The sequence below is a fragment of the Podospora pseudoanserina genome, chromosome 5 (genome assembly GCF_035222485.1).
Source record: "Podospora pseudoanserina strain CBS 124.78 chromosome 5, whole genome shotgun sequence".
Taxonomy (NCBI): Eukaryota; Fungi; Ascomycota; class Sordariomycetes; order Sordariales; family Podosporaceae; genus Podospora; species Podospora pseudoanserina.
The window spans coordinates 817,905-831,558 of record NC_085924.1 but is presented as its reverse complement, the minus strand read 5'-3'; the positions used below and the strand labels follow the sequence as shown (position 1 = coordinate 831,558).

General features: G+C 52.5%; 3 protein-coding genes across 3 annotated transcripts; 1 reads left to right on the top strand and 2 right to left on the bottom strand.

Moving 5' to 3' along the window:
• Window positions 1-2: 2 nt before the first annotated feature.
• QC764_500890 (uncharacterized protein) lies at window positions 3-1,182 on the bottom strand (the record flags this gene model as incomplete). Its single annotated transcript, XM_062947354.1, has 2 exons — window positions 3-579; window positions 650-1,182. The coding sequence occupies 2 exons, from the start codon at window positions 1,180-1,182 to the stop codon at window positions 78-80; spliced, it is 1,035 nt and encodes a 344-aa protein (XP_062798616.1). The 3' UTR covers window positions 3-77.
• Window positions 1,183-1,614: 432 nt separating this feature from the next.
• On the bottom strand, window positions 1,615-3,670 carry QC764_500900 (uncharacterized protein; the record flags this gene model as incomplete). The annotated part of the gene is given in 6 exon segments (XM_062947355.1): window positions 1,615-1,674; window positions 1,841-1,853; window positions 1,858-2,141; window positions 2,225-2,347; window positions 2,434-3,436; window positions 3,500-3,670. Coding segments are annotated over 5 exon segments (690 nt in total). The 5' UTR covers window positions 2,644-3,436; window positions 3,500-3,670.
• A 350-nt stretch (window positions 3,671-4,020) lies between these two features.
• On the top strand, window positions 4,021-12,340 carry ags1 (Cell wall alpha-1,3-glucan synthase ags1). Its single transcript, XM_062947356.1, has 6 exons — window positions 4,021-4,078; window positions 4,170-5,148; window positions 5,199-5,600; window positions 5,653-9,652; window positions 9,703-11,282; window positions 11,336-12,340. The coding sequence occupies exons 2-6, from the start codon at window positions 4,792-4,794 to the stop codon at window positions 11,957-11,959; spliced, it is 6,963 nt and encodes a 2,320-aa protein (XP_062798614.1). The 5' UTR covers window positions 4,021-4,078; window positions 4,170-4,791; the 3' UTR covers window positions 11,960-12,340.
• The last annotated feature ends 1,314 nt before the right edge of the window (window positions 12,341-13,654 follow it).

Here is a 13,654-nt window from a genome sequence, read left to right as displayed (position 1 = left end):
GATTATGAAGAGCCTATGGCCTGTTACTTTTATTCATTCTGTCAGACTACCCGGTATCATGTAGGTGCAATTGCAATCTACTCCTTCCAAGCCCTGTACACAGTCCTCGTCCCGTACTTCTCCCCCTTCTTGAGCAGCATCTGGCTCTTCCACTCGGGCACATTCGCCGCATTCACATAACGGCTCGGCTCGACACAGAACCCACTTCTGGCCTTGCGCGCCGGGATGCCAGCCACCTCAGGCACGTCAATGTACTTGCCAGTATAGAACTGGAAGGCGGGCTCGGTGCTGAGAACCTCGAGGTGGATGCCAGTCTCAGGGTGTCTAGCGCTGACGAGCTTGGTCAGGGACTCGGCGCGGGTGTCGATAGGAATAGAACCAGCGGCCTCGTTAACAACGAAGCAGTCGTCAATATCCGGCTCTTGAGCACCAAGAACAAACGGAGTTTGTCCCTGGACCTTGGCAAAGGGGGCGGGACCGCCGGTAGGAATACCGCCGTCGTCAACGGGGAGGTAGTTGTTCGTCACGAGGGTGACCTCCGTGCCTTCGATTGACGAGCCGCCGGTAAGGTTGAAGTAACTGCCATCCCCAGCAAGTCAGCATATATACCCTTTCTCCCAGTATCATGTTCCAGGAGTAAACAACTCACGAGTGATTCGTCATATTGACAACCGTCTCCTCCACCCCCTCCCCAACCAGCTCAGCCTCGTACTCCATCCCCAGCACAACAACCTCCTTCCCCCCCTCCGTCTGCTTGCCCACAGTATACACCACCGTCGCCTTCACCTCCCCCGGAAACCCCTCATCCCCGTCCTCGCTCACAAGCGTAAACTTGACGCTCTCCCCGCCTTCAATCTTGCCCACCCCAGGAATCTCTCTGACACCAACAGGAACCGGCCCATCCCAGACCCTCTTCCCCCAACCAACGACTCCTCCGTGGAGGTTATTCACCCCGTTGTTCGCAGCCAAGCTATACGTCTTGCCCCCATTCAGACTGTCAAGCTTGGCATTAGAGATGCGGTTCGCAACCCGGCCGATGGTCTCCCCAAAGAAGGGGCCGTTGTGGGAGACGTAGAGGTCCTGAGTGGGGAAGCCCTGGACGATATTGAGGTCGCCGACGCGAAGCTCTTGGATTATGGCTCCCAGAGGGAGAAAAGAGACGAGGGGGGCATCGGAGGACATTTTTGGAACGAGAATGTGATGATGATGTCACTGATTTGGAAAAAATAGAAGACGAAGAGGAAAATTGGAGAAGTAAATATTTAGGAGCCCAAGTTGGAGGGGGGGAGAGGGGGGATCAAATGGGTGGTTGCGATGGCGGCTCCCCCTCTCCCGTGCGACGACGCGACTCAACCGGGAGTCGCCATGGTTTGCTTCGCTCAGGTCTCGGTCCGGTCGCACTTGTCCCGGCGCGTGGGTGTTTTTGCTGAGGTTTTCTCGCCGTCGCACATGACGACAGTTGAACAATAGGCTATTTCAGGCTAATATGGAGATGGAGAAGGCAGATGGGCCTTGCCCCTCCTTTGATGGGGTTGGCTCCCTTGGCGGGGTCCGGGGCGCGCGGGGTTAAGAACCCGTTATGCCGCCGGACAGGGGTTAGGGTTGGGATGGCGATCAGGGGTAAAAGGAGGTCCACCTCCAGAGAACCATCACGGCGTCGTCTTCTCTGGACATCTAATAGGCAATGACATGAGACATGCACAGTTGAAGGGGAACGAAACAATCTGGACGTCAACAATAATAATACACGACTAACTACACACCTACAAGAATGAAAATGTCCAGTCTTTTTTCTTTTGGTAAGTATACAACTGGTGGCAACCACGAGTCTGCTATGTACCTGATCGGATGGGCTACTAAAGGGATGTGGTGTTGGAGTATGGCGATCCAGTGTTGGCCGTAGCCAGATGGAACGCGTGGACGGCCTGACGAAAGTGCGTATCGACTTGGGTCTTTTGGTTTGCAGTCTGCGATGAATAGGACGTGTTGGTCGGAAAGATGGCCATGAGCTGATAGAGTAAAGCATCCACGACGCCGGCGACTTCGCGGACGGCGGCAGGAATACGGAACTCGGCTTGCTTATCGAGGACGATGAGGACAGGGGCAGATTCGGTGACGGAGTCCATCAGCTCAAAGAGGCCCTGGATAAACTGATACCGCAGACACAAGATTAGTTATCGGGACAAACAAGTTAACAAGAACAGTGGATCAAAGATAGACATACATTGGAGTAAGCCTCGTAAATCAGCTGCTGGTCCGCCTGGTCCGTCACGACAGAAGAGCGGATCATGACCGAGATGTTGGAGAGACAAGAGTCGGAAATATCATTGAACTCGTCAAGGATATCCTGTCAATGCTCGTGTCGTGTCAGTGTTGCGCAACGAGCACAACAGCCTCCGAGACTTCCGGATGCCAGGGCTGAGCATCACATACCTGGAAAGGTCCCGGATTTCTCTTCTGCGCAACCACATTTACGAGGTCTTTCAGGTCGAATGCCATGCGGGCAAGGCTGTGGCAAGCGACCGCGATCTCTGTGGGGGACATGGCTGCGCTCGCCGGAGCGACAGCCATGAGCAGCCCCATGAGTACCGCAAGGAGGGCCCAGAAACTACGGCCGAGTCGAGCTGACAAATGAAATAACATTGTGACTGAATGAGTGACGACAAGATATGTTTTCTAAAAGAATGGACGAGAGCGATCGACAATCCCTCAGCTTGACGATAACCGTGGCAGCGTGTGAGAGAGAAGGAAAGACTGCGAGTGAGATTTCTTGCAGTGACACAAGAAAAAGGGAATGAAAAGGAACACGCCTCGGAGAGCGTGTAAGCTGACCTCTCACGCATCGTTTGCAGACCTAGACCCGTACAGGTGTCGACATAGACACCCCGCATGGGCCATGACCTCGGGCTGTTGGCCAAAGGGTGACCGATGGTGAGGCCTTTCTCACCCATGCTCCCGGGACCTGGAGAAGGTTTGGAAAATCGGTCAACCGAATTGGGATCAATGCAAGGCCCAGGGGTTGTGACTTTTCTTTTCTTTGACGAGGCAGATTCTGGTGGGTGTGTTGGATATGCATCTCTGCCATGGCAGGATGCTGACTTGCTACGAATACACCAGTGAGATAACATTATGAAAGCCACTTGAGACGGGAGCACACATAGATTTTCAAAGCCAGAGCGCCGGGTTAGCGTCCGTCCGAGGCGGGACATATCAAACTCGTCCCGTGGGTGGCGGCGGTGGTACCTGGCGATTGGTGTGATTCCCAATCTGGTTATCTCTGCGGCGGCGGCGGTCGTTGACGATGGTAGAGAATGCGGCGCGTACGGATACGTATTTCAGGTTCTTATCTTGCATGTTTCTAATGCGGCTGAACAGTGCTGTCTTCTTTCGGCGCAGACAGTCAGCCCTAGCGCTAACAGTTTTATATCTTGCCTATCTGAAACAAGATCGTCAAATGTCACGCTGTGCAAGAAAGTAGGGAACGACTTGCAGAATATACCAAAACGGCAAATGCCGGTCACAATACGACATTGTGCCAAGAGGCTGTACCAAAGACGTGCTCTCCCAGTATGGGCCAGACATAGGGTAAGCCGATGAGGCTCGGCGTAATATGATGAACCTGTTATACGTCGTGTAACAGGCATCAGAATACGTGAAAAAAAAGTCCACGAAGCAATGTGAGTCATGCAATGCTTGCAGGATTCAAGGCTCAATGGAAAGGACTCGCAAAACTGAAAGAGCGATTTCAAAGGGTGGGGAAGGGATCTGTTCAAGTGTGTACGACTGCCTGTGTCAAAAGGCAGGAGCAACTGGTTGATAATCAGGGCTGTGGCAAGTGCCGACACATGGTCTCAGATTGTGAGCTTGATGGATGGGTGATGCAGGGGCGATATCCGTTTGTCAGGGTTCTTCGGATGCAGGTACGGAAGGTATCAATCCAATCACTTCGTCAGCGACGGCACGTCTACCCGTCCCCTTCTTGACCTTGCCGCTCCGTACTCGCCCATCAGATGCTGGTACGCAGGTACCTGCTCATTGATAAGTTTTCTTGCATGATGCCTTCGTCGTCAGAACTCATGTAAGCTTGGTGTGACTCCACAACCACAGACATCACCTCTTCCAAACATCCTGCTTCATCTCACAAGAGCCGGCCGCTGACTATGACATAGAGAATTAGCCTCCATCTCCCCCAAATCCTTCAGGAAATAAAAGAAAGGAAGCCTTTCTCTGTGTATCGTCAACCCGAGCAGGAGGATCAGTGTTACCGACATTGCTAGCCTGCTCCCGGCCCGCCCGCCAGAACCACAGGCCACACCCAGGGACACTGCCTTGACCCATTGAAACCGCCACGGTGGACCACCTTCACCCTTGACTCCCATCACTTTGTGTGACTAAACGGAATAGGGATGTGAGGCTCTCAAGCTGAGCATCTCTGCACAGGGGGGTGAGCTGTAAGATTCTGAGAAACATCGGAAGAAGGATGCATCCCACGCGCCGTGATCAGGGATGAGCGGCGATATTCTACCCCCGTCATCATGCTTCTTGCCTCTACGAGGCTGTTAGGGGGTGGCCTCAGGCAAGTTGAGCCCAGGAGGCACCCGGGCGTCTGTGAGAACGCGATATGGAAGACTGGTGTCCCAGTTCTCCCACGGGAACATCCTTCCTGGGTGATCTCTTCTTGTCTTGCTTTTGTCTTTTGCACCCTCACACTCGTTGCATGTGGTGTACCACCCACATCCCTTCCATTCACCTCGCACACTTCTTCGTGGTGGCTATCATTCGCTTTCCGCCATGATGGGTGCGTCGGTCCAGTCATTCTTTCTTATGCTTCTTTTTGCAGCGTCCAGTCTTTCACTTCCATATATCCCAGAATATGAGGAATACAACCTCAACCAGAACAAGTCGGCCAGGACACCCCTCGACTATTGGGGAGAGTGGCCTGACCATGACTTCCAATCATCTCCAGAGAACTGGCGAATGCCATTCTACTCTCTTTTTCTTGACAGATTTGTGAACGGCGACCCATCAAACGACAACGCCAATGGAACTGCTTTCGAGGTCGACATTCTTTCAACCCAGCTGCGGGCCGGCGGCGATGTAAGCGGTCTCATGGACACGCTTGATTATCTTCAGGGCATGGGTATCAAGGTAAGTTGCTTCTCTCATGAGCCTGGAGCAGGGTCACTGACTTGACACAGGCAATCTACATTTGTGGCAGTCCCTTCATCAACCAGCCATGGTCGGCCGATTCATTCAGTCCATTGGACCTGACTCTCCTCGACCAACACTTTGGAACAATTGCGGTCTGGAGAGAGGCCATCGACGAGATTCACCGACGTGGCATGTATGTTGTCTTCGAAAATACTATCTCGACGATGGGTGATCTTCTTGGCTTCGAAGGATACCTCAACACGACCACACCTTTCAGCTTCACCGAACACAACGCCGTATGGAAGTCACCCCGAAGATACTGGGATTTTCCGCTGGGAGAGACCCTAGTTGATTGCGAGTATCCACGGTTTTGGGATGAGCATGGAAAGCCTGTTGGAGACGATGTGATGTCTAAGATGACCAAGTGTCGAACCAGTGACTTTGACCAGGTATGGGATGTAACCTTCCTTGTGTCGTATAACTTTCGCTAACACCACACAGTATGGTGATGTCGAGTCTTTTGGCAAGTACCCAGAATGGCAGAAACAATTATCCAAGTTTGGCTTCGTGCAGGATCGTCTCCGAGAGTGGCGGCCAAGTGTTCTCGACAAGATCAAACTGTTTTCTTGCATGACTATCGCAAGTCTCGACATCGATGGCTTTCGTATCGACAAGGGCCTGACCATCACACTCGACGCTCAAGCAGATTGGTCCGAGTACATCAGGGGATGCGCCAAGAAATATGGCAAAGACAACTTTTTTATTCCGGGCGAAATCGTTGGTGGGAATGCGCTAGGCGCTCTGTATTATGGTCGAGGCAAAGAGCCTCCCATGTTCGCTGCGACACCCGCCGAGAGCTACAACGCAACGAACGAAACAAGCCCGTCTTCGTACATTCGTCCCGTACAAGCGCTGGACTCTGCTTGTTTTCATTATTCTGCTTATCGTGCTCTCACACGATTTCTTGGCATCGATGGCGAATACGGCGCTGAAATGGATACTCGGATCAGTTGGGCAGAGGGGTGGCAAGATATGCTCATGACGACGGATTTTATCAACGCCAACACTGGCAAGTTCGACCCCCGTCACATGTTTGGCGTGTCCAACCAAGATGTCTTTCGCTGGCCGTCAATTCAAAATGGGACGCAAAAGTACCTGGTTGGCGCCTTCATCATGTCTCTCTTGATGCCTGGCATCCCTATCGTCAACTGGGGCGAGGAGCAGGCCTTTTATGTGCTCGAAAACATCGCCGGTAATTATCTTTACGGTCGTCAGCCCATGACTTCAACGAATGCATGGGAGCTTCACGGTTGCTACAAAGTCGGATCTGAAAAGTACTTCAATTTTCCCCTCGACGCTGCCCTCTACGGCTGCGACGATCCCAACGTCAGCCTCGATCATCGTGATCCTTCACACCCAATCCGATCAGTCGTCAAGAGATTTCTGGAACTAAGAACAGTCTACCCGGCACTTAACGATGGCTTTGAGATGTACCAATTATCGAATTATACCAACTGGATATACCTTCCCGGATCAAACGGAACTGGCACAGAGCTGGGTCTATGGAGCTACATCAGAATGCCCCATCAACAACTGCAAAACTTTTCGTCAGTACCTCATGGCGAGGACCCGGTGTGGCTAATGCTAGGAAACGAGAACAGAACCATCAGCTACAAGTTCAACTGCTCTGATCCTCAGACAGCTTTGCTATCAGCCTTCGGAGCAGGTGCCACGGTCAGGAACCTCCTATACCCCTATGAGGAGTACACACTTGAACCTTCGACCAAGCGAATTGATGACAATGAAGATGAGTTATTTCACGGCTGCTTGAGTGAGCTCAGCTTCCCCGCTTGGGGGTTCAAGGCCTTTGTTCCCGTCGAAAGCTGGGTCGGCCCAGCTCCTGTCATCACCAAGTTCCTCCCAGGTCATGACTATCGCTTGGAGTCTGCCAAGGACGGCAAAACATCTGTGGAGATACAGATACATTTTTCACAGGAGATGGATTGTGAGGGTGTGTTCAACTCCATCGAGATTACATCCAACACGGTCGGCGGAGCTGTTGCGTCGCTCAATAGGGGGTCCCTGAGATGCAAGAAGCTGAATGTCGTTGAAAATTCCACAAAATACGTTGGTCAGGTCGCATCGGTGTGGGAATTCGCCGCCACAATCAACTCCATTCCCGATGGCATTCACCGCATTACAGTACGGAATGCCACCGACAAAGCGGGCACGGGCAGTACGGGATCAACGGATCACTTCCTGTTGCGAGTTGGGCCCCAGAGCAATCCCATGGTCTTCCCCAGACATGCCAACTACTCCAGGGAGCTTGTCTATGCTAAAGGAGAGGACATTTTTGTTCGCCACAGAGCAGCAGGCGCCACCAAGTTCCGATGTTCTCAAACATGGAGCTCGAACTGGACCCCATGGCTCGATTACACGGGCGAAGACTACAGGCTACCAGCCAAGAATTGGACAGGAACAAACCTGCAGGATTGGACTGGCGAGCATGTCGTCTGTCAGTACTACAGCAAGCTTGCTGGAAGTAGCCATCACCAGCAAGAAGGTGACCTGGATGCATCCAATCTACCCCGGCGTTTCCCCCACCTCTTCATCAACGGTCACTTCAATGCGTTCGGGTTCGACGCAGGCATTCCAAACAAGATGCTCCAGAAGGCCGACAGTGGTGTTTGGTCTGTGGATATCATGGCTGAGTGGCCAACCGCTCTGCAATTTAACGTTTGGGGCTTGAACCCGGATGGTCTTCCGGACCAGACGTGGATTTTCGGTGATGTCAACTTCGACTATGTGCTTGACAGACTGCCCCCTGGGTCCTTGAGGCAAAATGTTGTCAACATCACTGAGTCTCCCCCTTCCCCTTTTGTGGGATGGCGGTTTGAAGTGGACGATGCCACCATGAGATACAGCAAGTTTCCAGCAGGCAGCAGGGTACGGCAGATTACAATCTTCTCGCTCATGTGGGTGTTGCCGTTGCTTACGGGATGGCTCGTCGTCTTCACATTCACCGGGTCGTTTTACAAAGTCAAGCACAATGTTTCAGGCGCTGTCACGAAGCATGGTAAACTGTCTGAGAAGCTCCGGCAAGTTTTCGAAATGAAGGAAAAGCCATTGCCTCGACCGAGTCGACCCTCGTCTGATGCATCCACTGTCGGTGGTCCAACACGGCCCGGGACATCACACACAACCGGCAGAGGGTTGAATGGCCAAGGCCTTCATATGGACATTGGGGCTCCTCGCAAGAGGGCCCTCATTGCCACAATGGAGTACGATATCGAAGACTGGAAGATCAAGATCAAGATCGGTGGTCTTGGTGTGATGGCACAACTGATGGGCAAAGCTCTTGGCCATCTAGATATCATCTGGGTCGTCCCGTGTGTTGGGGGTCTTGAGAACGCATATCCTAATGGGTACCCAGTTGATCAACGTGCTGAGCCTATGGAGATCACGATTCTCGGCTCTCAGTACAATGTCGATGTTCAATACCACACGCTCCGGAATATCACCTACGTTCTGCTCGATGCACCAGTTTTCCGCCTTCAAACACCCGCCAATCCGTACCCGGAAAGAATGGATGATCTTGACAGCGCCATTTACTACTCGGCTTGGAACCAGTGTATTGCCGAGGCTTTGAAGCGCTTCAACCCGGACATTTACCACATCAACGACTTCCACGGCGCCCTTGCCCCATTGTACCTACTCCCTCGTGTTATTCCATGCTGTCTTTCTCTGCACAACGCCGAATTTCAGGGAATGTGGAGCCTTGGAACGAAAGAAGAAAAGGAGGAGGTCTGCAAGGTTTTCAACTTGGACCAGAAGGTTGTGGAACGATTTGTGCAATTTGGCGAGGTCTTCAACTTACTGCACGCGGGAGCTAGTTATCTGCGGGAGTTCCAACACGGCTTCGGAGCGGTGGGAGTCTCCAAGAAGTATGGCAAGAGAAGTTTTGCACGATATCCAATTTTCTGGGGCCTCTCAAAGATTGGAAGCCTTCCAAATCCAGATCCTTCGGACACAGCTGAGTGGTCGCCGGAGCTTGAGGCAGCTTCCCAGGCTGAGAAGGTTCACGTTGATGGCGAGTTTGAAGCTAAGCGTGCTGGGCTCCGTCGGCAGGCCCAGGAATGGGCTGGCTTGAAGCAAGATGCAGATGCTGAATTGTTTGTCTTTGTTGGTCGATGGTCTATGCAGAAGGGGGTGGATATTATTGCAGACGTGTTCCCGTCTGTGTTGGAGCACAATCCAAAGGTGCAGTTGATTGCCATCGGGCCAGTTATCGACCTCTATGGCAAGTTGGCTGCTATCAAATTGGCAAGACTTATGGAGCAGTATCCTGGTCGGGTTTTCTCCAAGCCAGAGTTTACGCAGCTGCCTCCATATATCTTCAGTGGTGCTGAATTTGCGCTTATTCCATCTCGCGACGAGCCGTTTGGCTTGGTGGCAGTGGAATTTGGGAGGAAGGGAGCGTTGGGGGTGGGAGCTCGAGTTGGTAAGCGTTATCCCTTATCGAGTCTTACAATCAAGGCTAACAAGTTTCAGGTGGCCTCGGGAACATGCCCGGGTGGTATTACACTGTCGAATCAACATCGGCCAAGCATCTCATTAGTCAATTCAAAGATGCCATCGAGGGCGCCCTCGCCTCAGATACCGAGACTCGTGCGAAGATGAGAGCTGTCTCAGCCAAACAGCGCTTCCCAGTCGCGCGATGGGTAGAAGAGATCAACGAGCTTCACAGCACATCAATCCAAAAGTCTCAGAAGCACAGGGACAAGCCAGACCACCTCCGACTTGTTGGACTCTCCAAGACAAATCTCTCACGTTCTGCTTCACCCACACCGACAGAACTACAGTCTGGCCGACCCATCACTCCTACCTCGTTTCTCACGCCTGGCTACAACGGCCTGCCATCAGGTGGAAGAAGTCCGATGTCTGATGCAGCAGGATGGCCACTTATGCCTCCTCTGCCATCTCCAAATACCAAGAGATACTCGGATGTCTCTATTCGTTCTGTCACCAAAGGGCGCAAGGACTTTGCACTGCAAAAGGTTGACCCGTTCTTCACGGACACTGATGGCGAATACACTGTCGAGTTCCAGAAGATGTTGGCAAATCTTGATGCCAAATCTTCAGAGACCGATCTCTGCATTGAGCAATATCTGGTCCGGTCTGAAAAGCAATGGTTCCAAGACTACAAGAGCATCAAATTCGGATTATCTTCGTCTCGAAACACATCCAAGGTCACTCTTGTGGAACCACCTTCGCCAGGTCGTGTTCACCCTCGCTTTTTGGATGTTCCATCCCGCCCAGCAAGCCCCTACACACCCAGTATTGCGTCTTCGGTCTACTCAGCCGATGATGGAGACGAATTGCATGCCACTCATGGGCAGTATGTTTCCACTTTTGAGACGGAAGATGTGCCTCCCGTGGCGCATGCGACTGCTATGCAGAAGTTCATGCTTCGAAAGGTGTTTGACTGGCCTATTTACACTCTCATTTTGGCGCTTGGACAAATCCTAGCTGCCAACTCGTACCAGATTTCCCTGCTCAATGGCGAACAGGGTCAGACAGCGGGAACGCTTTACACTATTGCCTCGATTTACGCCGCAACGTCCATTTGCTGGTGGGTCGGTTCCCGCAATCTCAAATCTGTCTGGGTCTTGTCTACACCTTTTGCCATCTACGGTCTTGCCTTTCTCTTTGCTGGCTGCGCGCCGTTTGCGCAGTCATTCTATGCGCGAGGCTGGGTCCAGAACACAGCCTCTGGGCTGTATGCAGCAGCATCTTCCAGCGGATCAATGTTCTTTGCTCTCAACTTTGGCGACGAGGGCGGTGCTCCAGTGAGGACATGGGTCATCCGTGCCTGCGCTGTGCAGGGTGTACAGCAAATTTACATCAGCGGTCTCTGGTACTGGGGATCTCTTCTCAGTTCTTACGACAGCAACGGCATCCCCATGGCGCGGGCATCCAACACGATTGTGTCGGCCGTCTGTCTCCCTGTTGCGGTTCTGATGATGGCATTAGCGGTTGTCACCCACCTCGGCTTGCCTGATTACTACCGCCAAACTCCGGGGTCCATCCCATCATTTTTCAAGTCTGTTTTCCGACGCAAGCTAATTATCGTAAGTTTATCATCACTCACCCTACCTTTCACACATATTGACATCTCGCCCAGTGCTTCCTCGTTTCCGTCATAATCCAAAACTACTGGCTCTCCTCCAACTACGGCCGCAGCTGGCGCTTCCTCTGGACGACGGCCCACGCCCAACCCTGGCAGATCCTGCTGCTCATCATCCTCTTCTTTGGCCTAATCTGGATCGCGCTCTTCTGGCAACTCGCCCACCTGTCGCGCGAGCACAGCTGGCTCTTCCCCGTGCTCGCCATCGGCCTCGGCGCACCACGTTGGGCGCAAATCTTTTGGGGTGTCTCCGGGGTTGGCACCTCCCTTCCCTGGGCATCAGACGTGGGCGGGGCTCTGCTGTCGAGATCGTTATGGCTTTGGCTCGGGGTCTTGGATGCGTTGCAAGGCACGGGGGTGGGCATGATGCTTTTGCAGACCACGACGAGGTTTCACAACAATTTTGCGCTGGTGGCGGCGCAGGTGCTGGGGAGTGTGGCTACGGCGGTGGGGAGGGCGACGGCGCCGAACGCGGTTGGGCCGGGGCCGGTGTTTCCCAATTTGGCGTTGAGTCTAGATGGGTTGGGGAATGGGTGGTTTTGGGTTTGTTTGTTGATGCAGGGGGGGATATGTGTGGCTTTTGGGACGTTTTTTAGGAAGGAGCAGTTGAGTAAACCTTGAGTGAGGGGGGAGGAAGTTGATGCTCGAACACAACTTGGACGATGGTTTGCAGATGATAGATGGGGTTGTACACTTTTTTTCCTTTTTATTCTTTCTGTTTCTGATCCTGGATTTAGATACCTTGGGGTTCTGTATAGATAGGTAGCAGTACATGAGTTAAAAGCATTGTCTTCTTGTTGTTTTTGCTCTCGGAAGATAATACCCCTGAAAGCAACCGCCGAGGCGAGCCAAGAGAGGTTAACAGCGGGAGCTACGACAACAAGCTCCCTAGCGTGCCTTGGCGGTTAACCTTCAGACCTCCAGTCGAGAGCTCTAGATGCGGTGGCGGAAAAGATGGGATGGTCTAGAAGGGGATAGGATGTCTTATCAGATTGAGAGTACAACGTGATCGGCAAGACGGAAAGAAAAATTTATTCACGGTACACCGAGTTCAACTTCGGCAAGATTTTGTGGTCGTGTTTGTGGGATGACGGAAGACAGGAGGAACACGTTCGGGAGGTTGAGACAGTCCTAACCCGTCAAAGGGGGTTTGGTTGGCCGTCTTGTTTCTCTCACATTACATGAAAGTTCAATCATTCGGGTTTTGGACTCTCAGTGGAGAATCTGAAAGGATTTCGAGACGAGAGAAAACAGCACAAGGGGTTTTCCATTATTTGGTGTTGACTTTTGTTGTTGTGCGAGTGTGCCAGAGGTACGAAGAGAGGTGACAGGGCCAAGGTGCCTTTTCGTCTGAAACAAATGCTTTGATGTGGGACGAGAATTGCTGGTTCCGACCGATCGGAGATCTGCAGCAGCGTGTGGTGGCGTACTTACCCCTGAAGCCAATTGCTGTGAGCTCCGTCTCCGATGTTATTAGCGGGAAGGGAAACTCTGTCTAGATATCTTCTGGAATCATCATAGGAAGCAAACGCCTTAATCATAAGTATCCACGTTTGCTCAGAATACGCGGTCGTCTGCATGTTGTTGCTGTGCAAAATCGTGTATTTAGGTAGTGATTCTCAGCTCAGGTAACACTCGGGAGCTTAGGGGATGTGAGGCTGCTTGGCCGGGTTCTTGCGTGGGAGGTGGGATTTATGGGGTTTTTGGAGACAAACGGATGTTGAGCTCGGGGGTGGGTGGTGGGCGTTGCTATTGATGTATGATGGCATCTAGGTTGAGAAGAACATTGAGATGAGCTGCAAAAAATAAGGTAGGTAGCTTGGAGTCGAATGGTATAAATGGAGATCGCCATCCACTGTCGGAACATCTTGAGACTTCAGCTGCCAACTCGTCCGTAGCCAGTGCCACCCCGGGTACCTGCATCAAACCGGGCATTTCCCTCCTGCCTCGGAAACTCCCACTCGATGACGTTCCATGTCACCGCCATAAGAATTAGCTCGACGCCTCATGCCGCCTGGGAAATAGCCCGAAAGATGTCCGCCCGGTCGACATGGCTCCGAGCGTTCCCCTGAGCTTCCGATATCTCTGACTTGATGGCAACGCCACTTTTGGTCCTCCCAATTGCCGTGCCTCAATCTTGTGAGCTTGAGGTGTCGTTGTACCCGCGTCGGACCGTACATTGTACTACTGCTGTCCTTTCTTGCTATCTTTTCCTTGCTGGTTCCTCATTGCTTTCTGAGTTGCCACGTTGGCTTTTGTCCCCGACTTCCCAGTCCAGAGTTTCGGCGTTCCCAGTCAGTTCTGCCAGGGCTGAAC